General features: G+C 45.5%; 1 protein-coding gene across 2 annotated transcripts in view; it reads right to left on the reverse strand.

Annotated features, from left to right (window-relative positions):
• LOC100864650 (uncharacterized) overlaps window positions 1-25,283 on the reverse strand; it is a 60,695-nt gene that overhangs the window by 7,946 nt on the left and 27,466 nt on the right. For both annotated transcript variants that reach the window (XM_086907516.1, XM_012491661.3), the window contains exon 2: window positions 11,792-11,891. In XM_086907516.1, the coding sequence (XP_086763642.1) occupies window positions 11,792-11,891 (100 nt within the window). The remainder of the gene's footprint in view (window positions 1-11,791; window positions 11,892-25,283) is intronic.

Genomic DNA, 25,283 nt, shown 5'->3' on the forward strand with positions numbered 1-25,283 from the left:
AACGTGTATGACGCGTGTGCAAAATGGACGTTCATTGCACATCTTCGCACTCGATCGAACCGAATATTATCTCAAATTCACTTCTTTTCTCTTTAAACTCGGATTTCATCGTGGTTTAAACGAGATTAAACAAGAAGCAAATGACTCGGTGAAAAGTGAAACAGCGACACAATAGGGTGATGATAGGAGAAACGACCTCGACCAGCCAAATCTTCGACCGGCTGGCTATAATTAGAACTAACAATAAGAGCTGCTCGCTAATCACCGATTGTTAGTCCAAGAGCGAAAACCATTCGGTAGTTTCGGAACGGTCATCTGCTTAACAACGAGCTGTAATCGTGGCGATTCGAGCTTAACTTCTCGATCGGTCAGAGAGAGAGAGAGAGAGAGAGAACCGACGCTTTTCAATCCACCGACAAACCAATGATAACAATGGGAACGGAAGTCCCGCGGAAATTCCCTCGAAATCGAATCTTCTTTGAATGATAATATTTTATCGTGTTCCGTCTCTCGATTATATCTTATCGCAGCTTTTTACCTTCTTAATCGCCTCGAATTTTTTCGTTTGCTTCGTCATTCTTAAAAAGAATACAGAAATATTTATATACAAAAAATATATATATATACATATATATCTACACAAGAATTTTATTTTATTGCACTTCACGATCACTGTGAACGTAGTATTTTATATTTTTGCAATTGCAAAATTACTAGATAATCCGATGGATTAAATTTAATTCAATATTTCGAATATTCGAGCGAGACCGTAAACCACGGTCAGGATATCGAATGAATAAAATTAAGCAAATATTTTCATAGAAATCTAAATCCCCCGTTGATCGTCAGATTACCGGTAATTTCAGAGATTCGCGAAGCTAAACATATTCGAAATTCTAGTCGATATAATATATATATATATATTATATATATATATATATATATATATATATATATATTATATATATATATATATCGAATTGCGTGCTTGAAAGCCATCGACAAAACGGGGGTGCATAATTTATCTTTTGATGATTATCGATCGGTATATGCGGTATACCGATACAAATACCGCTTGTATTCGTTTATTTGTTTTATCGCCGCAATATCTAAATCGTTATTGTTTATTCGAATTACAATTTTTCTTTCATTCTTTCTCGACAAAGGACACGATCCAACGGAGATTCGAACTCGATTCCAAACCTGATCGGGCAGCTCGTTCCAAACGAAACTGAAACCGACGACGAGCTTGCAGCGAGCATGCACGATGCACTTTCCACGTTTACGAACACGATGGAGTAACCTCGAGAGTGCCTACGCCTCGTAAACTCGCGAATAAGCCAATGGATTACCGTTAGCCACGCGTCTACCGCCGCCTCGACGCCGTCCAATGGGACACGAGAAACGTCCAATTTGTATTCCCACGAGGATCCGCATCCGACACAGAGGTGATGTGCACGTGTGTTTTCTGTGAGCCGCGTTAATGCCCAACCACGCGCGATCCTCCTCCACGATACGACACGTACTCTATCTATCCTCACAATGTTCTCTCCTCGTGCACCAGACGAGGAAACTATAAAATTTTTAGGGAGTCCGGGGGCGTCACCCATTCAACGCGTGAACACACGCCGCGAGCCGAGCCGAGTTTAGTCAGTCTGCGCACACTTTCTTCGTTGAATAACGGAGGATGCTCGATTCCTTTTCCAATACCTACGTTTTCCCAAACACCTTTTCTTCACCTCTTTTTTTTTTGGTTTGGGGAATTATATTATTGAATTTTTTGATTGGACAAAGAAGAATCGTACCTCAAAGAAAATTTCGGGAAAAAGATATTTCACTTGTTGTATTCATCGTGGAAAAAAGTTGTTTTAAAAGAGTAACAAATAATGGCTTCCAAACGACGACGACGGGTTTAAATACGAATAACAAATTAGTATTTTTAAGGCGTGGCTACAGGCGCTGATTTAACAGCGATGATTAATTGCGCCGATAAGTAGTGGTTTTATATTTGTAATAAATTACAAATGAAACATTACTCGAATTCCATTCAAGGTAAATAATTCTGCTCGAGAACTTGAACACGATCCTTAAATTATAAACGAAAAGTCATTTCGACGAATATCACGATAATAACAAATCCCGATAATCTTGGTTGGGCGAAAAGTTCGATCTATCCAACTATCGAGACGTTGAGATCTCGTCATCGTGGCAAAATGATCGAATGAACGAGCGAGATAGAAAAAAGTAAAATAATACGACTTTATCGCAACGAAAGCGATCTCGACGAGAATTCGTTCGTTCGAAGGCATCGGGGAGCCTACTTTCTATCTGCTTTCTATCGCGACACTGCATTATCACGCGGTCGAATCCGAGCCCGTGTATCTAAAAGCTTCCTGTTCCTCTACCAGCCTTCGTCGTCCTTCCTTCTCAGATCTTAACAGACATCGCTGCTAATTGGACACCTTTGCTGCACGTACCTTTGCTGGCCAGGTAACCCAGTATACTCTCGTTGCTTCCGAAATTCGCGAGCATCTTCGAGAATGCCTCGCGCCGATCCTTATCGCCAATCGATATCAATCAGCATCTAACACTTTATTATGCCGTGAAACGGAAGCACAATCGTATCAACACTTCGGGTGACTCGGATAACTGTATACAAACATTCCTTCGACGATTTGGAAAATTCGGGCGAACGAGAGAAGAGAGAGAGAGAGAGAGAGAGATCAGGGCGATCACAAAACTCGCGTATACGACGTAATAATACGAAATTGGCGAATTTCGTGCGATAATTCGGATCGGATCGAATCGAAAAACGCGAACGATGAGATGACGACGAGAGAGCGAGGAATCGTGGGTATACGAGGCGGTGGATAGGAAAAGGAGGGATCATTGGGCGAGATAATGCGGCAGGAGACGGGGAGATACGCGACACGAACGCATGTTTACCGCGCGTGCGACGGCGCTCGACTAAAGGCCTTAAGGTGAACACACTTGCCTCTTGCCTCGAGAGTTTTCCACGCGGACGCGCTCCACGCTTGCGTGTAGGTGTACCTCGTACGTGGTTATGTCTCCAAAGCGGTAAAGAGGGTTGGACGTGCACGGGGAATTACGCAAACGTCCATTAGACTGGCTATTAGCGTTAAAAATTATTTCACGCGATCATCGGCCTGAGAAAAGCGAACAAGAGAGAGAGAGAGACGAGGGGAGAATAGAAATTTGATTTTCATTCGTCGCGAAATGGAGGAGTGTAAATATTTTTTTTTTCTTTTTCTTTTTTTTTTTTTTTTCGATCAACATTGTTACGTTTTAATTCGAGAACTCGATAGAGTTACTCGCAATCGTTACTTAACCGGTATAAATCTTCCGATTCAATGAGTTTCATCGTGTCATAATTCGTATTGTATTCGCCGATTAAACGCATAATAATCCACAAATGTGAAAGTGCTAATACGTTTTATAGCCGGCATAAAACGTAACAAGCCGTGAAAGCTGTTGTAAGATAACCGCTTCATTAAGCGCATTATGTCGTATCGATCGCTCCGATTCGAATAAAACCGATCTTGAAAGAGGAGGCGATGATATCGCGCGCGATATCGTACATTTCGAAAAAACGAATATTTACAAAATTTCCATCCGAAATGAAAAATTAACTCTGAACGAAGTTGCCTTCGTACTTTTGTAATTAACAAAAATCATTTCTAAATCAAATATATATATATCTTATCTCCGTCCCTTAATATTCTCCACACTGTACAAACACCACGAGACTCAATTTCCTAATTACTTCAACCGCCACCCACGCCGTTCCTCCGCTTCCAACATAAACGACAAACCGTGTCAAACGTTAAAGTAGTACTACTCTGCCGATCCTAACATCGAAACGTTCATCCTTTTCATCGAACCGATCGAAGCATCCGGTTGCGGCGGTTTTCTCGAGGCAACGATCGACACGATGCGATCGAATCGAATCGAAAGGGAGGGGGAGGGAAAAATGTGGTCCGATACGGATCGAAATTGCGTTCTGCAGACCGACGGGGACACACGTTCCGTTCGTTGGCACGGACGATGCCAGACGACGGGGGAGAGAAAGAGTTCACGGACCGAGGAGGAGGAGAAGATTCGTATTGATTGAAGTGTGGGCGCCAACGGCCGATTTGATAAATTACAATCGACGCCAGCGTTCGTGGATCTTCTTTTCCAACTAATTTGCGTTGTTGTAATTCTTGTCGGCCAAGTACGTGTCGGGGAAGAAGGGATGGACGGTGATTAATGCGGTTCGATACGGTTTATCGTCGCAGACTGAGCCTCTTCCCCTTACTTAACTGAATTCGATTTTAACGTGGATTTACGTAACATCCGTCTCCAATTGAACGAAACTCGCCTATTTTTAGTTGCACATCGATTCAATTCTTCTTCTATTTCTTTATCTTATTTCTAGGATTCCCCAGCTGAAATTCTGTGGAACTTCTGTCCATTTTATCACGGCAGATGCATCGATACAAATCGTTATCAGACTTTGGCTAACCTCCTTTTCTTTATTCTCCTTTTTTTCCTACGCTCTCCCCCTCGACGAGAACGTACGCGATTGCGATCGAGGCGAGGTTCGTTCACCCCTGTCGATTATGCGAATACGCAAAGCGAGCGATAAACGGCGTAACCCAGATTAATCGAACCGCATAAATCATTGTTGCCTAGACTTTTGACGATCAATATTTTTCTTTCGCTCGTTATCTCTCGCGAAAAGAAAATCCACGGGTGGCGTCAAACTCGATTCGATCGCGTCTGACCTCCGAGATCCTCGTTAATATATCATGGAAACGATATCGCAATATTTTCCGCAAATTCGTTAACATTTTATCACCCGCCTTTTATTCAGCTTCGCGTTCCGATCTAAATAGTACAAGCATTATATATATATATATATATGCATCAGAATTGTGTCTGGCCGATAACGTCGAATTGAAAAAAAAAGTTGTACGATTCGATAATTTATTAATGGAATCGCGAAAGGAATTATAAACTCGTGTTTAATTTTGATCCGTCGGATCGATCCCGAAAAATCCCTCGTATCGTGTTATCTGCTACGTCAGTATTACGAATCGTAAAAAAAAAAAAGAAAAAAATAACACGATTGACGATTGTTTCTCGTTGAATTTATTCGCAACACCTTATTCGCAGGAATAGAAAAGGCGAACGAATAAACGAGGAGACAATTAGTAAAATTAATCGCTCGACGCGAAGTGTAACTTCAGTTCTCCGTTGAAAGATAGAAAGAGAGGAAGGGCGAAATAAACGTACGACGTCGAAGTGCTCTCCAACGAGCGAATAATAATTTTTTTCCATCTCTTTATCGAGTTCGAATTGATTCTGAATTTCACACCGCAGCTGCGTCGTATTTGACCAATTGTGCCGCGGACAAACCGGTCTTTGCAACGTTATCTCCTCGAAACCGATTAATTCGAGCCGAAGCCTTTTGATCGATCAAAATTGCGAAATTTCGTGCCTAACCCATTTTTAACTCGAATTTTATCGCGTTTCAATTTCGCTCGCTTCTCGACAATCCAATTTTCTCTCGTCAAACAACGAGTTACGCGTTACCCCACCCTGGTTACGAATAAGAAAAATAGAATATATACCCTTCCCTGATTCTCAGAATCATTTTCTACGGATCAATACGATACAAAACTTAAATAGTAAAAAAGCATTGTAGAACGATTACACATCGTTGGTCGACGTCAATTGCCGCACAATATAGCCACCACAAAAGAAGAAGCCTTAGCAAGCCTTGATACCGCAATTTATCGAATCACGAGGAATCGAGAAGCGTAAGATCGGGATCCGAAATTCTAACTCGCCTCGTTTTCTCAACTCGAGCCTTCGCGAAGAACAATCGTCGATCCTCGACGCGCGCGTTCCAATGCGCGAATCGCGATATTTATAAGCGTCATAAGCACTGCTGCTCGAATCGACGAGCGTGCTTATACCAGCCGAAGAGGGGAACAAAGGGACACTTTTCGCATCTACACTCTTCCCATCCCTCTTCTTCTCTCCCTTTGCCGATTAATTATCCGTTATTCGCCCGATTTCCTTCCCCCTCATCGAGGGAAATTTGCGATCGTACATATACACATATATATATCTGTTTCATCGCTTTCCTCTGCCTCGTGGGTAGCCTTATTACCATTGAAACCATTCAGCCAGACGAGCCACAGCGATAATTCGAACAGGTCGATCGTTCTGCATAGATACGAACGGAAATGTGCTCCGGCTTCCACGTAATTAACGTTACGATAATGTTATCGGTTTGTCGAGTCGGCTGGAAACAAGGCGCGGAGTGGACTTTCAGGAGGCAAGGATTTGGACGTTTAATCAGATTTTCGTTAGATCAGGGGACGGTAAGGAAACGGTTTGAAAAACGAAGCGTTCGATTATTTCGGTCTTGGCTTGGTTGGTGGGACAGAAGGAACGATTAATTCGCGCGCTGACGCGGCGATATTTTTCCCCAATGACAATTTCCTATCGGACTTAATTGGTAGGTGATACGTTCGCGCGAACGAGGCGAACGACCGAGGCTGAAGAGGAGACTGGTATCGCGACAATTTGCAGCTTCTGCGTTATAATATAATGGATTGATTCCCTCGATGGGGAGGCTGGCTCTTATCGAGGACGACCGGTGAAACTAACGACGAGAAAAGGCTAATAAAGCTTCTGGTCGAGCGAAGAAACTTCTTCGAGTGCTTAAAAAATCAAGATTCGAGATCGGCTCGTTCTTGATGTTCTTCAGTTTTCGACGAATAAAATCTCACGTGTTATTTTTCTTTTTTTTTTTTTCTCAAAAAAAGCAAAAAGGTTTTGCAGAGGAAAAGAAAGCAGCGGCGAAAGAGGCGCTGTGACCTTCGATCGCGTGCACGTGACCCACACTTTGTTTAATTAACTAATGAGCCCCGCCCTGCGTCACGAATGACCCCAAGGTTTTATTAACACCGTCGTGCGGGCACAAATGCAGCGTACGTTGCGTGTCCAGGAAACCGATCTCCAGCCTAACCCTGACTTCCACCATCAAGCAAGAATATACTATATGCTAGTACTTCGAAAGGATCGTTTCTTTCGCGATTTTGAACTAATAAAGTATCGAATCGCTTACGTTGAATTTTTGACCTTTGCCTGGTCAAAAGGAAGAAAATCTTGGCCACGAATACCAGAAAATTAATTGGTCAGCCTCGATTGAAATCCACGTAGAACACGTAGAACGACGAGGAATTTTTTTTCGCGCGATTAAACGGACAGCAGCCGAGGATCGTGCCTCGGCGAGGAAAGTACGTAATCAGGTTAAACGCGGCAGTAAGAGCCTTAAGTCGCTGTTGTCGCGCGATAAAACAGTCGCACGAGACGCGCTCGTTAGGCTACCGTGAAATAATAATGACAGCCAGGTTTCAAGTCTGTCGCGCTAATCCGTGGCAATAATTTTTCTCTCGGCCGAGTTTCTCTCCCGCTCGTTTCGACGTTTCTTTTTTCCAAACCGTCGCGACGATATCGTCCCGTTATCGCGATCGCGAATAATTCTCGGATCTCCCTGGGGCAGGGACAGGAGGATATATCGGCATCATCCGTAAATAAACGGAGGAACTTTAATCCCGTGTTGAACAGGGGGAGTAGAGTCGCGCGAAAATGTTAAAAATAATCGCGACATGGTTTAAAAAAAAGTTTCTAATTGCGTTTCTCTTCGTTCCTCCTCGAGTTGGATTGTCAATAACACTCTCGACGTTTTTCATTTCTCAATTTTAAGCGTGCTTGACGTTTATCGGGTGCCAACAAACGTCCCTTCAACGATAAATTCATCCCCTTCTTCCGAGCAAGTAAGTAAGTAAGTAAGTAAGTAAGAAAACCGCGTCTCAGAATCGTAATAAAATTTACGGAGGTGGGGTGAATTATATCACGGTGGAGGGAGGGAAATAAACTCGCGACGTTATCCGTCAGAAGAGGAGGCTGGAACGTGATACGACCGGTTCGGTCCCGGTGGCCTCCGGCAATTTCTGCCTCAACCTTTCCCACAGGATGCTCGTTCTCGGCTAAGAAGAAACAATTTGTCAAAGGGAATAAATTAGCGAGCTAGGGGAGGGGATTTCCCTTCGAGCGCGATCAAGATAGTTTGAAAGTGGCGTAAAAGTGTTTTCCCCGCCAACGAATTCGATTTTCTTGCTTTTTACCGATTCGTATCGAAATCTGGTTGCGATTGAATTTTTCCAATTCCCATTTTCATCGAAATCACCAATTAAAATCTCATTATTTTCTCCTTTACTTAGTTACGCGAACGATACGAGAGAATTGTTCTAGCCTCTATCCGACTATGGTTAATAAAATCATATTAGACGAGCCGACACAAAGGACGATGATTTTTTCAAGCCTCGATTTCGATTTACCCGCTTTATCGTCGAATCGTTTGCCAATTCGAAAATTTGCATCGATATTAAACTCTATATTATTATATCCATATTCCCTTTTTTTGTTTTGCGAGTAAATTTTATGTTTTCGGGGAGGGGAAAAGTAAAAAGAATTTTCCATCACGTTCGGACGATATATATAACGAATCGATTACTTTGCAAATTTTAAGCTTCGCTTTTTCGGAATTTTTATTTTCGAATGAAACGAAACGAAGCTACATCGCGACGATATCCTGCGCGAATGAAAGAGCACGCAACATTTATGATCTTGTTCGCGAGAAAAGGATGGAAAAGATAAGAAACGTCTTCGCCATCCATCAATCGAATTGAATAATAAATATTTCGGGTGTTCGAACGCGCGTTCCAAGACCAGGAAGAGGGAATAAAATCGCCGAAACGATGCGAATTGCGCGTATTTGGCCGGCCGATAACGGCAGTAACGAGCCATAGAAATTCCACGTAGCCATCGGCCGAACGTTATACATCCGGGAGAGGATCGAAACGACGCCCACCTCCTGCTCCCCGAGCTATTTTAATGCGTCGCGAGATGATTGATTAAATTTCTGCGAAGCCACGTCTCTCTCTGTAATTGAATGCAGAATCTGCTCCCGATTTTTCCACCAACGCCAACTCTGCCCTCGAGAGAGACGCGAGCCTCTCAAAGCCCGAGATACCGGATCGCGATCAACGACTGTGAGCGTGTACACAATTTCGCCGGTACACGCGGCCGTCTCATCGTTCTCTTCGATCGAGGAACGCAAGCCAGCGCAGCGTATACAACCGGCGTACTGCCACGAGCTGAGTTGGCTCGTTCAAATACGTGACGTAATGAAATAAAAAGTGGCTGATTCGCAAATAGAATGCTTGCAATGATGAACCGCGGCGCCTCTAACGTCACGTTCTTGGAACGAATAAAAAAAATGGGATTAATTTTTTATGTTATGCCTCCTTTGCCTCCCTTGAATTTCGTCGAGTTGCCAATTTTACCCCCCCCCCACTGAGTCCCGTCTCGAGTCGAACTTAACTAACAGTCATTAGTCGTTTGAGCGTTTTGGCCTCCTTCGAGCGCCTCTTTTGTGTTTCGCCCCTTTGCTCTTTCGCCCCCCGTTTATTTTATTTCGAAGGACAAAAAAGGGGAAAAGGGTGTTCTTAAATAATACGGTTGTTTCTCAAATAATTTGAAAAATTGTGCGCATATCATTTGGATTATTTGGCTATTGTAAGAATCCTTGACTTGAAATATTTCAGAGGTTGTAAAATGAATTCTTAATGTGAATTAATTCGAACGCGTTCCACCCGGGCGTATAAAATAATTTTAATTTCTAGATAAGTTAGTTACGAATAATTACACGTTCCAACGATGATTAATTGAAAATTTATCCAACAACAACTTGATTAAAAATCCACTTTAAAATGTTTTACGGTAATGAAAACGAGTTCAATTTCATCGGGCGTAATTTAAACGAAACGTTTTAAAAGCGAAACGTTGATCGAATTGGTTCGAGAATGTTGAATGTGCGAAATTCTCTTCGTCTTCCCCCCTTTGACGAAGGCGCCGCGAACGAAAGTCGAAGAAATAATTAACGGAAAAGTGCGGGAAGGAGAGAGCGTGGAGAAGCGAAAAGGGCAGGAACGAGGGTAGAAAGAAGGGATTAAAAGAGATTATTGCATCGTATCAACCACACCACCGTGGTAATTCCAACGATTTCAACGTGAACGTGCATTAATTAACGCAGAAGCGATTTTTTTCTTCTTCTTTCTTTCTTTTTTTTTTTTTTTTACTTCGTCACTTCGTTAAATTACTTCATATTTTAACGCTTACTTCAATTACACTACACTTATTTACCGATATCCATCGACTTTGTATCATTTTCCACCGCTTTCCCTGGTAATTGAACGAACTTTTAACGAGTGATCGCGTTTACGAGTTTCCTCCGTCATTTAGATCGTTATTTTCAATCAGACATTGCAACCAAGAAACGAAACAATCCACTAAGCCGTGAACAGTACGCGTGAACGGTTCAACGCTTCCTTTCGATCTCGTTAAAACTTCGATCGAAAACCTGGCGATATTGATACCGCGGACAAAATGTTCCGTAAAAAAAATTAGACAAATTTTCGAAACAACGAAACAATTAGAGAAATTACTACAAACGATCGAGGAGAGTTTCTAGTCAGCTAAGCAGAGGATCGAAGGGAAGTTTTTTTTTCCCAGATTATCGAGGCGGTTTGCGACGCGACACCACGATCGAGCGTAAATCCGCTGATACGAGCGCGGATTATTTTCTTTTTTCTCTCGAAGCATCGAGAGGAGAGGTTGTTGGAGCTAGTTCAAAAGATTCGAGATAAAGCATGGGCGGTGTAGGTGCGAGGAGAGTGTGGGTTGTTGGTGCAGTTGCAGCTGCCGCAGAATCGCCGCAGGGGACGAAGGGGGCTGGACGTGACCGGTGACTCGAGACACGACCCGACCACGGATCACGTTCGACGAGCGTCCAATTTTCTACGCTTGACCTTCTACGCTTCACGGAGGACCACGCTCGCGGAGGAGAATGTTTTCGTCGCTTTTCGATTGCCGCCGTTGGAATAGTAAAACGCAGGGAAGAGGGAGGAATTAATAAGCGAGCGAACCGTGTGACAGGCTTCCTTCGAATGGAACGTAATTTACACCCGTGAAACTTTTTATTTTCTTCGAATATCCTCTCCGTTTTTCTCTCTACGTTGGATCTTCGTTCGAAGAAGAAACGATCCGAACGGTTAGTTGCAATAGCTTTGTAACTTCGAGTCTCCCAATAAATTCGGTTGATTCGCGACAAGACGATCGCGTCTGGTCTCGAATCTTGCCACGAGATCGCGGCACAAGGTGCGATAAAACAGCGGAAATTGCTCTTTACCGATCCGTCCCCTCTTCCTCCCCGACCGTAGAAAAGCTCGTTCATTCGTTCGTCGACTCGATTTGATCAACGCGCAGACATTCGATTCGATTTGATGCGAGGTGGTGAGGACGGTAAGGTAAGATCGAAGCGAAACGAGCATCCTCGTTTCCCTCGTTTCGCCGAGAAAAAACACAATCTCGCGGGATGAAACGCCCCTTTTGTCCACGGTGCCCGTGCTCGTTTATTCACGAAGCGCAAAATGGAAGAGGGTGGAACGTTGGAAAAACTGTCCTACATACGGGAGGGGACACGAATCGGATATAGACGCGGCTGCAACTTTCACGAGGGTGAACAAAAAGAGGAGAAAGAACTTTCGACTTTTTTCTTTTTTTCTTTTTCTTAGGGAGGATACGGAAATCGCACGATAGACGCGTCCATCATTGCGTACAAGGCTTATGAAAAAGATAGATAGCTCACCTTCCAGATTCGCCATGGAGAACCTATAACTGTCGATCCTCGGCGTGTTGATGTCCGAGTTGAAAGGCCTGAGGGTCGCTGAGCTCACATTGTCCAGACCCTGGAACATCAATTCATCGTTGACGTGAGTTAAACGCGAGAATCGATTTTTATTCGCGCTTCGATGCGATGATAGCTCGATCGATCGATAATTCCGGATTTATTTCTTTCTTTCTTTCTTTCTTTCTTTCTCGTTCTCAGCTGTTTCCGGTACAGAAATAAATCATTTGCTTTCGGAGCGTCGATAATCGAGCACGTTCCACGAAGGAAACACTACCAACTCCCCTTCCCTCCCCCTTGCAGAGGGAACCGGAGGCGCGGACGCGAGCTGAATTCGTCGTTTCTCGCACGAACCACCGATATTTCTCGCCTCACAACCCGGTAATCCGCTCGAGATCCTTTTACGGCCGAGACTCGGCTGGAAATGCGATTTGCGCGAAACCGTGGTGCGGCTCGCTCGATTTCTCTTACGATGATGCCTGTCCTTCGATCGATCAATTTCACACCACAAGCTTCTCTGAAATATCAAGATGGGCCAGTTCCTTCGGGAGAGGAATTTTTACTTTCCGTTCGGGCGAAATGGAAAATCGTCGATGAAGTAACGAATAATAACAGTGGAAGTTACGTTATTGGAGAGAAGTGGAAGATTCTTGGATGCAATACGATAACGTTTTTCTCCGTAAGCCTGGAGGCTTGGCGAAAACTTGCCTCTTAAACGGATGTGTTTGCGCAGAGAGGAAGTTTGCACGCTTCCGTTATAACCGTCGGTGGCGTTGCTTTGACCGTCCAACGGTGCTCTCTCTCTCTCTCTCTCTCTCTCTCGAAAATAACGCACGTTTTCATCGACATCGAGGGAATATCGAACGGTTGTAAACGGAAACGCAATATTGTAATAATCGCGATATTGTCGATATTCTCCTTGGATAAGAGAATTTTTATCCGAATTTCCTCACCTGATATCGCGAATTCTATCGCGACGGGGAAAATAGTTTAAAATCTTCTTCTTCTTCTTCTTCTTCTTTTCTCTGACGATGGCGCACAGCCAGCGGACTTCCGCGTTTTCAACCATTAACCGTAAATAATGCGAGAACCGAGTCGGTCGGTCGTTCGATCGTGTGTGTGTGTGTGTGTGTGTGTATACGTGGCCGTTCCACGGCGGTTAATCAAGCAACAGCTCCACACACGGTGGACACACAATGCCTTCGGCCAATCTATATACGCACACCTATATACACAGAGCGAGGAGGAACACGAGGCGAAACGTTCTAACGGACAGGAGAAAACTGGGCACAGCCGTGTTGTGTGTACTCCGTGTGTACACGTTTCGCTACGCCTGATAGATCGCCTCCTCTCCGTCCCTCGCCCCTGTCCAACCACGTGACCGGAGGGCAGGCATCTCACGCGGGACTCGTCTCTGTGTGTGTGTGTGTGTGTGTATCGGCGATTCTTCGACGGTTGGCTCGTCGAACGATGGTCGAGGCGAGTGGAGTAAAACGCGGCGGGGTAAGTTGGAAACGATGGGGGTGAAATGGTGGCGTGTGCGGCGTTGCTCGTCGAATGCTTCGTGACGGCTTTGCCGAGCGATAACGATACGCGAAAGAGATTTTTTTTCGCACGAAGGGATTTGAGACGGGTCGATGATGCGTAGTTTTTTTTTCTTCTCTCTCTCTCTCTCTCTCGATCGTTTATCCAGGCAACGAACCGATGGTTTCCTCCATTTTCACGGATTTCGACTTTGCCGATCGATCGTTCTATATCGATCTTCGCTTCGACGCGCGTGTAAGAAAAGTCTTAAAGAAAAGTTTCTTCCATAGAAGCGCAAAATGAAGTATTCTCTAAAAAGAAGGGGATGTTGTTAGGCGCGTGTAAAACGGCGATAAGAGGTATATATACAAGCTGGGGAAAAAAGAATGGGAGAGAGAGAAATGGTTGATTTTCGAGTTGACCGAAGCGCGTCAAGCCCCGATAAATCGCAAGAGCTTAAGTAGCCGACGAGAGAGGGACGCCGCGTTACATCGATGGCTTCTTGGCGAGTCGAGGCAAGAGCGTGGGCGTGAATGTGGTGAACGACCCGGTAACCACCATTCGGCCAACAGGCACAACAATTAGATTCGACCGGATAACCCGACTCTTCCTGTAACGCGAAACTCGTCCACGGTTATAACGTTGCTCTCGCGCGCTCCTCTCGCCATTGTCACGGATATTTAGCGGATGTTATCCAAGTTCACCACGAGACGATAGGGCAGAAAGGCCAACAAATTTCTACGCTTGTTCCGCTCGTTGAGGAGTTAATCGATCCGCGAACGATCCTCGAAACGAGCGCGTGGGAGTCGAAGCGAGCATTCGAATCAACTCGATTCCGATCTTATCCTCCGAGGAATCGAGTTTCTCCGCGATTCCAACTCGAGAGAAGGAGGAGGAGGAGGAGAAGGAGGAGGAGGATTGTACGCGGTTGAAACGTTAGTAACGTTTAATTTATGCCGATCTCGCGGTATATAGCCAACACGATCGATTTATTCTCGAGCGTATTCTCGATCGTGAATCAAACTGGGTCAATCGCCGTCTCCTATATCTTCTTTTTTTTTTTTTTTTTTTTTTGGAAGAAGATTCGTGAAAATTTCGACTACGAGTGGAAGGAAGACGGTGGAAGCGTTCTCGACAGGGAGGAAAAGAACTCCCTCGAGACGTTCTCCACCGATGATGAAATAATTTGTGCTTGCGCGCGCGCGTGGCTCTTACATTTTTCATGGCCACGGGCTCTCTTCCGGGCGGCGGAACGGCCGAGTGAAAAGAGCAGAAAAGCTCGCACTAGCCGAGTGTCGGTTTACCCGTGCAAAGAGCGAGTTTACTCTCGACTCGAGCCGACTCGAGCTTTCTGGCCCTTTCACGCTGCCCTCTCGAGGACTCGCGCTTTTTCCCCGCGAAAAATCCAAAGTAGGGAGGGAAAAAGAAGGAAAGAAAGAAGGAAAGACCGGCTTGCCACCAATTTATTCCCCCGCTTTATCGCCGAGCGATAAAAACTTTTCGCTTCCAACTTTTCGATTTAATCGAGAGCAATAACCACGCGAGATTAGTTCTCTCGACTCGAGCGGGAAACTTTTCACGTTGAAACGTTCTCTGGAGAGGAAACAGCGTGAAAAAATGATCGGGAAGAAGGTTTAAAAAAGTTTGAAGGGTAAACTCGCGTGCCAAGAATTCGTTCTCTTTTTTTTTTTTTTCTTCCTTCAATCCTGTTGACTCCGCAAAGATACGTATCCGATATAACGAAAATTTTCCATTCTAATGTCAATACTTGCTCGACGCGTAAGCATGATTAATCGAAATGCACGCCAACGATGCGTGCAACGAAGTCATGCGATATCGAGGATGCCGCAGCATTCATCGCGCGCCGAGCGATATTTCGGCCCATCGAACTCGAGTAAGAAAGTGTGTTTTCGGAGAATAGCTCGTAAAATTCGAGTCGAGAGAAGAAGAGAAAACTTTTTCGTAAAAATCGAAATTAAACGCGACCATTTCCATCGAGGTTTATGGACGAGGAAAAGGAGAGAAAACGATCTCCTCTAAATCTTTCTCGCCGCGTGAAAGATGGAGAAATTTCGGGTTTATTCGCTCGATTTTTTTTTTAGGATTAAGGGGTTGAAATGAGGATAAATAGGAGTCTCGGGGAAAGTCCAAAAGACGTCGCTCGAATTCGGCTACAAAGAGGAGGGGGAAAAGTAGCACGGGTTCATTTAATCCTCTTCTTGGCTACGGATACGAGGAGATTGCCTTCTCTCGCGCGAGAAAAATACGTGATTTGTCTCCGTCCGGAAGAATTCCCGAAGAATCAGCCTTTCTCCTCCGATGGGGCAGCGACTCGTGCCAAAACATTGTTTCCTCGAGTCACTCGAATTTATAGCGACGATATAAAACGTCGAGTGTGTTTCGCTTCTGAGAGACGATTGGATTTAACGAATTTAAACGAACATGCGAAAGATATTTTTTTAACCACGAATTTGGAAACACTTTAAAATTCCACGTCGGAAAGCAAAACGTAAACGATCCTCCGCGCATATCGTATCGAGAAGAAAAAGAAAAAGGTTAAAGGATCGATTCGTTACGATACAGTTTGCGTTTCGAAAAAAAAGAAAAAAAAAAAAACAGGAATAACGTTAGGAACAGGAATAATCTCGGAAAATGTCTCGTTCATTCAGGCCGTGTTTCCGCGAGATGGTCGGTCACGCGTTACACGTAACGTTCGGTGTTTTAAACCGCGGAAACCGGTTTAGGGAAGTGTATAATCCTACGCGTTCACAGAGAGCCTAGAGAGGAAATCGAGTTACAATTTCTAGGAACCCGTTCCACCTGAGAGAGCTCGCTTAACCCGAGTTCTCCTAATACATGCATAATTTCGTCTTCTCCACTCCTCTCCCGCGTTATTCTCCTTTATCCGGCGCGTTATTGTTCCCGAGTCGGGGGCCTTCTGGGCCTCCGCCCGATCGAATGTAAATTTTTCCTCGGGAGAGGAAATGCGGCGGTGGTGACGCTGTTGGCGCATACTCACGTCCTCCTGCGCCTTGTTGTGGCTTTTCCACCGGAAAAACCTGTCCATCTCCTGGCCAGCTTCTCTCGTCCGAACTTTGCCTCGCTCACATCTTCCAAGAATAATAACAATCCCCGCCTCTTCCTCGATAATTCACAAAAATCCACGCGAATCCACGATTATTCCCGGCATGATGGCGAGCACGATCTCGTGGAAAGAGAGATCGAAGAGAGAAGCACAAAAATTTGGACTCTGACCCGTCCCGCGAGTCAACTTCGGATTACTTCAGAAACGATCTTTCTTCCTTCGATCTTCGAGGCGATCCCTCCTCGATCGAAGCTAAGGATCGGAGATGGGGACGTAAAACACCGTGTCGCTCTTGAACCTGGCGATCGTTCGAAGACGGTCATCGCGGGATCGAACGGTCATGGGCCTTCGTCCTCTCCAGCGAGGGGCAGCGGATTAAATGAAATCATCGGATTTCCTCTCTCGCGCCGACAACGTGTGCGATAACCACGCGATGGGACAGGAATCGATCGATCACATCTCGATCTCGCTTCGACGTGTCCTCCTTCCGAATCTAAGAGAGAGAAACTACCGACAGCATCGTTTCGACTTGAGGCCGCACGAAAATTTTCTAAATCTTTTAAAATGTTCTCCGTCCGTCAATTTTTTTTTTTCTTCTTTCTTTTTTTCACCGTCGATGCGAACAGAGACGAGGTTGACACGACGAAATCGGAGAGAGGATATTTTCGAGATGTGGGGGAGAGGAGGGGGAGGAAGGACGGTTCGAGGCGAACGAGGTTCGAAGCGGAGGAGCGGCGCGATCGCGACTGGCGTTGCGAACACTGGATGCTGATCCGCGAGGGATTCAACGTGGAGCCGGTCGCTTCTTCGCCCCCTCGCCCTCCCGATTCCCTCAACTCGAGAGTAGATGCAGCTATCCGTCCCCCTTTCTCTCCCCTTTGCTTCCCTCTGCGTCCAGCACGCGCATGTGCGGCTATCGATTCCGCCTGTTCCCGCAGGAGCACAGGACCACGCCGATGCTCTTCCCTGCGCAATGCCGCGAGGAAATCGTCCTCGTGCTCAACCATCCTGTCGGTCGGGGACAGGATAAGGAGAGCACGGGAACCGAATGCTACGCTTCCAAACAGCCCAATTTTACGTTTTACGTTTCCCAATCCATTTCTCTTCTCTCTAGCTTCCCTTTTCTCTTTTCTCTTTTGGTATATTATCGTAGGTGGTAAAACGGTTCTCCATTTAATCGGGATAATTTCTTCGACGTGAAAAACTCACGCGATTTATCGTTCACGGGGACGAAGTATAAGCGAAGGATCGTTAATCGTGTTTTTTCAGTTCGCCACAAGCGTCCCGAGCCTGCTGATTAAACCGAGCTTAATTAAAAGGATTTAACGAACGGCGCGTTCCGACTTTGGGCGAGTTTAATTAAAGATGGAACCGCATCGATGCACCGATGCATCCCCCTCCCCCTCCCCCCCTCTCCCGGTATAATCTCTCGTACACGATTTTCCCTGCGCGAGAAAATTTGTCTCTGCAAATCGTGTGTCGCGTTCGAAACAAATCGTAATTAAAGGCAACTCTTGCGAGCAACTCGTCGCTCGAATTAATTTTAATAAACGAGAATTTTCTCGTTGAAAAAAGTACGAGGGTACGGAATGAAACAATTGAACAATTCGACTCGAAACAAAACTGTTATTCCTCCCTATCGAAGGATAATCCAGATTAAAAATTGTTCGCGAATCGTTTGGAAACTCTATAGTTAAATTTTACCGATTAAACTATTCGACGCCGTTCCATGTTTCCATGAGCGACAAAGAACGTGCAAAGAACGTGCGATTTCAGAGAATCATCACGATTCTCTTTCGACTGTTCTCTTTCATCGTATTCATCGATTCGACACCGTTGACTCGTTTCTACGACCCCAGCTGCACTCCATGCAACCCTCGATACGCACCGCCATAACAATTCACGGGGGTCGAATTACCCCCCATCCTCCCCCCGTGGGGGTCGACGGGGATTGGACCAAACGGCAGATGCATTCACTCAGGTGCCGCATTCGAACTCGTTCGTGCGTTCACGCACCTACACGAACCTGCGTACGAACCGAGGCTGCGACGAATCCTCCGTGTCCACTCCTCTCTCTCCCCCCCCCCCTCGCCGTTTCGAGCTGAAAAATTCCGATCTTTGAAACGAGTGGACGCGATAACCTTCTTTCTTTTTTAACTTTTCCAGTATTTCCATTTTTACGATACCCATTGAATCATCCTTAGAGATGAAATCCTTGGAGATGAAACTTCGATTCGAAGATTCCTGTGTGCATCTCCGTATCTTTGGATGAACGTACGTTCTCTCGAAACGCGAAATATTTTGTTCTCTGTAAAAGCAACGAATCGCCTCTCCTTCCTCTTCTCCGTTTTCTTCGCGCGAAAATTGTTTCCTCGTCGATACGATATTTTTCAATTAACGCGAGTGGCCGGTTCGGAGAAAAGGCGGAGGAGAGAAAGGAAGCAAACAGGCTCGGCTAATGCGTTCCGTAGCCTTGACCCGAAGCGTTTACACGAAATCCAAAGTCACAGGCAAATGGATCGATCAGCGGTCAAACATACTCGAGGGGAGGCGCGCACTGCTCCTCTCTCCAACAACCGCCTCTTTGGCTTCCATTATCGTCGTGACGCTCCAAAGGAGCACGATCCAAAGGTACCTATTACCATGTGTACACACAAGGCCACACACGCTGTATAATCTCACCGCCGGTTGCGGTTCAACCCCAATTAGAGTTTTCGAGTAATGGAGACAGGTCGGACCGAGAGAAACTCGCGGGTGAACGCATCGATCACATCCGTTCCCGGGGATAATCGCTGCTCCAATGTTTCGCAACAATCTTGATATATAAATTTAATATCGTGGAACAATTTCCTCGTACAAATTTCGATCGATCGAAGATTAAACAATTCTGCTTCCCCAACTGCGATTCCCCCCCCCCCCCCCAATTTTTAAGGTTTAATTTAATTTCGGTGGAATTCTTCTTTATTTTCAATTTATCCCACCGCTTCGTTTTAGCCTCGTTTAAGCCTCTTATCTATCTCGAATAACAGCTCCAATCTTTATTTTTTATCGATTCCACGAAGAAACTTCTCCCTCGGCATCGTCTCCCCGCGCGATAACATCGCGATTTATCTTCCGAAGCACGTTCGATCGCGCGAAATCGGAAAATGCAAAAGTCGATCCGTATTTATTTCGAAGTCGTCTGCGTATGCGGTGCAAAACGTCCACAAGAAATGTCAGAGACTGCAAGGAGGCAAATATAATTATAGACTCGTTGCCGAGGCGGTAGAAATCGGCCGAGGAAGAGGAGGAGGAACACTCGTGGTTTTCTATAAGGAGAGGCATAAGTTTAATTCTGACTCGAAAACAAGCAGAGGAGGATTCTCGTCGTTCGATGCTCTCTCGTCTGCTCACCGAGAACGATGTTTTGCAACTTAAACTGCGTCCAAAGAATTCTCGCGCGTTGCGAGAAAACTGTTGGATCATTCGAAGACCGAGTTTCATCCCGTGAAATTCCATTTCGTTCACGATTTTTAATTTACTTTCGGATCGGCCATTTTAACGAGTCGTCGTAACAAAACAAAATGGAAGATTAGATTTAGAACCGTGAATTAACTCTCGCTTACGAAAAAGTCAGAGGGGGTGGAAAATTCGATTTTTCACTCCAATTCGGTTTATCCGCGTCAGTCGCAGAAATGCAGCGGAAAGGTGTTCGAGACGGTTCGACGAATTTCGAAGCAATATTCAATACGAGGAGCAAAGAAGATTTAAACGTCGCGTTGCCCGTCGATTCGATGAAAAATATTCGGGGGGGAATAAACATGGGTCGTCGGCTAAGCTGTCGCGCGCTTCGTGCATATCTGGTGCACTCGAACGACAATGCGCGCGGCACTAGAGACTTGCGTGTGTCCGCGCGATGTCATCGCTCCTTTCTGTCGTCGATGACGAGATATCGACTCGCTCTCTCTCTCTCTCTCTCTCTTTGCTTTCAGAGCAATGAAAGCCCGGCCGGAAATTAATTGGACGTGAAACGGGAGAGATTGAAGAAAAAAGTCCTTTTTTTTTCTCTCTTCTTCTTCCTTTCTCTTCTGCGCGAAAGAATAGAGGAACGAATGATGGACAAGCTCGAGACGCGAGGAAGCTCGTTCACTCCCAAATAACTTGTTGTTGCACGCGATCTCGATTTTGCACAAGATATAATAATTGCTAAAATTTCGTTTCATATTTGATATTCGATAAACGTTTCCTTCCATTTCCACCAAGTTTCGCAGAAATTTTGCAACCAGCTGTTGCACCCGGTCCGTCTATTCTAGATTCTAAGCGCGATAGGAAACGAGAATTTTTTTAAAGTTGGGCCGCGTATCGTGCGATTCGAGGGAACATCCTGTCGAGTAAAATGATAAATTAGACCCGGTGTCCAGTCCCCAAAAAACCGCCGTCCCTCCATTCGCCTGCCGCCGCGTTCGAACATCCGCGCACAAATTTTCGACCTCGTTTGAACGTGTTGCTCGATTCGAGAAGAATGGAATTAATTAATTTTGAATAATCGTAGAACGGAAAAAAGAAAGGAAGTGGAAATCGGCACATTCGTGTCGATCGACAAATTAGACTGGTTGAAACTAATATCGGCCTAATATTCACCCTGGAATCGAGGGTGCTAACTGACGATTAATCGTCGCCGCCCTTCGACGATTCGTACAATTTCGAAACCCTTTGCAACCGGGCTAAAAGCGGTGAATGGAGGAACGGTGTTTGCGAAGTCACGCGCATGCAAATCTTCTCTGAGAGAGAGAGAGAGGCAAGATTTGCGGATACAGTTTGTCGAAAGGACGAAAATATCCATCGCTCTTCCGATAAATTATCGAGCTTGTTCGCACGGAATTATCTCTGCCCTCCTACGAAAACAACGGCACGTTTGTCTCGGATTTTACGGCATCGGGCCTCGTTCGATAAACCGCGCAGCCTCCTCCTCTTTCGAGCATACGTGCCCTATCGTTCGCTCGCCTATATGCCCGACTTTCCCCGACTTTTGATGAATCGATGTTGAAGAGAAGCGGTGCTCGTTTGTTTTCCATCGTCGATAGACGCGCACGGATGAATTTTAGAAGAGAGGAAGAAGGTTTGTGAACGCCACACACTTGTGCACCCTTTGCAATTCCCGAAATATAAGCATAAAATCATTCATTTGCGGATTACTTCGCGATGCTCGTTCACCGCGTTTGCCAGCACCTCAGACTCTCAAAGGGAATAAGGCTAAAAGGCAATCCTTCGGCCCGTGCCATTTCTTCTTTTCTTCCCTCGATATCTGTCTGATTTTTTGTTTTTCCAACGTTATTTTTTTTTTTCCTCCTTTTCTTTTTTGGATCTCGCGTCTTGGCATCGGCGCTCGCCCGTCCATTAGCATTATTAAGCCTGGTTTCGACATTTCCCCTCCCCGGCGCGGTTAAAAGTATCGAAGAGTCGCGACTCGGTCGCTTATTGAAATGAGATCCACGAAATCGAAATCGCGGTGAAGTTATCGAAGGTGTATCGATAGAGGGCACGATAGATAGCATATCGAAAAGTTATCGGGGAGGACGCGACAATGCCGAGAAATTTTTTCTTGTAAGAAACCTGTCTCTCTCTCTCTCTCTCTTCGTTTTCTTTTCTGGTTCCGGCGATACCGCGTTTTATTGATATTTCTCGAGTGGCTGGCATTATCGAGCAGGGATTATCGAAACGAGGAAATACAATACTCGAGAAATACTTCGAATTCGACCAATAAACGCTGTTCGAATCTTATCGGAACAGCTCGATACGGAAAGCAAAGATTCGCGCACCCTTCTTCCCTTTATTAATCCAACGAACTCAGCTGAACTCTGAAAATTTCAGCATAGAACGCGACGAGAGATCCATCCATTCGAGCGCGTATTTCTCCGCTCGCGATATCGGCGCAACAACCGGTCGCTTGTATAACGCAACACAATGAGCAGCACCCGCTTTTCAGCCCGGGTTAATAATAGCCGGGCTGAAAATTTCTGATTGATTTAATCAAGGTGAAGCAATCTCGAGATCCAGGTCGAGAGCCAGGGAAGGAAGCAAGACAAAGAAAAAAGAAAAAGAAGAGGAAAAAAAACAAGGAGGAGGAAGAGACGTGTCGTTCGTTTTCACGGTCGATGACAAATTTCGACGCGACGACGAGCAAACAGGATGCTGCTTATCTCCTGCTGTCTCGACTAAACGCGATGCGCACGCGAGCCGTGTACGCACCATTTTTTCCAACGATCGTTCGATACGAGGATAACCGACTGGGTTCAGGACTTCCCTACTTCCTGTCTTCGCTTTTTCTCTCACGATCGATCGATGACGGTTTTGCACGCCGATCGTATAAGGACGAATCGCGTCTCCAGGTGTTCTTAATTATTATCGATTATCGCGCTGCGGGTTTCCTATAAAATCGATATCGGCTAACCACGAGGCGTGAGTAACACGAGTCGCTTTGCGCTTGCTGCGTAACGCTCGAAGGCGAAAACAACTGAGTTACTCTTCTTCGATGGATATGCCTGATCTTTTTCCTGTGTACACATCGATAATTCGAGGTAAAAGAGCGCACGCCTACGGGAATTGTTCTTCGTCGGAGGGATCGAAAGGAGCGATATTTAGCGGTAATTACGTGGTTTTATATAAAATTCGCAAAACCGCGGTTATTAACGCGTTTACTCTCGTTCGTCGCTTATCGTTCGAGCGAAACGTTGCGCGTTCTGCGCCACGATGCGTCACTTCCTCCTGCTGATCGAGAGATCCGTTATCTCGGGTTGATTAAAAAAATATCCGGATTACGACGAGTAGAATCAGAAATGGATTTCCAACCCAAGAAAAATATCTCTTCCCCTCTCTATTTTTCCACGGTTTTTCTCATCTTCTCCCCCGTTCCAGTTGGCACGGTATCAACGTCGACTTGATTCCTCGAAAACTGACGTTCGAAATCAACGGGAACGGGCCGCCTCTTTTTCCCCGCCATACACCAGCCGCGACGAGACGAGCTGATACAGGAAATAACGCGGCAACGAACGAGCAAGTTTCGGTTTTTTCCCGATTCGTGTGCATAAACTGGGATGCTCGATAGAGCACTTTTAATCGACCACGCCTCGTTCTACGACCCAGTAATTGGAAACCGTGCTGTTTATTCGCGTTGTTGGCAACAGAGGGGGGAGAGGATTTGGAACACGATCGATCTCCTATATACATCCGCTGCTGCGTGCATTCCCTGACGATTCGCAGGAGATTGGGCGCGAACGAAGAACGAATCGTCTTAATCTGACGATAAAAATCATTCACGAAAAATCCTTCCTTCCTTCGATTTATTGAAAGAGTAGTTGCGATATATATCCTCGAGTGTATTTTTCGCAAACGGATTTTTAATTATCGCAATTACGTCGGATGGCTGGCAATTAATCTCACGTTGACCGCGTAACGAGAGATTAATTGCGATGATTCCGTATTAATTAACAAACTTTCCTGCGTAATCGACTCGATCATCACTCGGCCAGATTTAATTTCTTCATTACTCGGGGCGGGGATGCACAATCCCCCTTCCCCCCCCCCTCATCTTGTAAACAGACTTCTCAACGCACGAAAGAAAATTAAAAGCATCTCTCGATTCGTTGCACGTATACGCACGAGTTTGTAACAAATAATAAAATTGGATCTCTTAACCTCGAATATCGAAGAGATGACCAACGTTCCTCCGTCCAACGATTCACGAGATGAAAACGTTGATAATTGGGAAACGAGCGCGGAACTGGTTGCGCGAACAGTCCGCGGATTCGCCGCAATTTCTCGCTACGCCAGGACCAGGACGGCAATTGGACGATATTGGTCCGCCACCGGGGGCAAAATTGGATCGTTTCAAGGAAGTGGACACTTCAGCGACGCGCATGGATACGCTCGAATACGTTGGTAATTGAGCGACGAGAGAGAGAGAGAGAGAAGGGGGGGGACAAATCGTCTTCCCTGACTCGCGTATTGCACCGTAGTGCGCCGCTTCCGGGTCAAAAGACACGCTCCAACGGCTGTTGGCAAACGAATGGAAATCGGGGGAAGGGATTTGTCCGAGGGATTTACGATTCCCTATCACGGATATTGGCCTCGAGTCGACAAATCGAATCCCGCTACGTTATACCGAATTCCACAACGTTTCGTCGTTCTATATAGTCGAAATGGAAAATAATAATATTGCCTCGTAATTTTGAGACCGTTCCCCGAGAGAAAGATGAAAATGCAAGCGAATGAAAATGGCAAGTTTTATATTTTTCTGCGTGCGACGAGTTCGTTTAAACTCGTTTTAACTCGACTCGAAGCGTTTCGAATCGATTTAAAAGATAAATCACAGGGAGGCAAAGGCAGAAGCCGAAAGTTAAACAAAGGAGCAAGTGGACAGGCCGATTCGACAAATTCTAATCCCGTGGAAAGCGCGGGACAAAGCTCTCTCGCTAAGCGAGAGGATGATCGACTCAACGTTTCGAACGCATTCAACCGAATTTCCATTCGACCAGCCACACGTATAAATTCGTTCGTATCGTATCGTTTCACCCTTCGAGACAACGTTTTTATTTCTCCCTCCCCTCCTTCCGACCTTTTCCACCGTTAATCTTCCCAACATTTTTTTTTTTTCTCCACCCGTGCAAAATTTTCCGTTTCCGCTCGTGTTTTTGGAAAGAAGAGTCAAAGTTTAGACGAGAGAAAATATTGGTCGCGCGAAAGGATCGATTTGATTTTTGCGAAGACAAAGAAAGCGAGCAACACGGGAGGATTCCTCCTTCTCGCAGCTCGACTGCAGCTGCAACGTACTTCCGCTCGTTAAGCACGTCCCGTGGCATTTCCACG

Source organism: Apis florea, unplaced genomic scaffold (genome assembly GCF_048593485.1).
Source record: "Apis florea isolate Af1SG1 unplaced genomic scaffold, ASM4859348v1 contig_2897_pilon, whole genome shotgun sequence".
NCBI classification, from domain to species: Eukaryota; Metazoa; Arthropoda; class Insecta; order Hymenoptera; family Apidae; genus Apis; species Apis florea.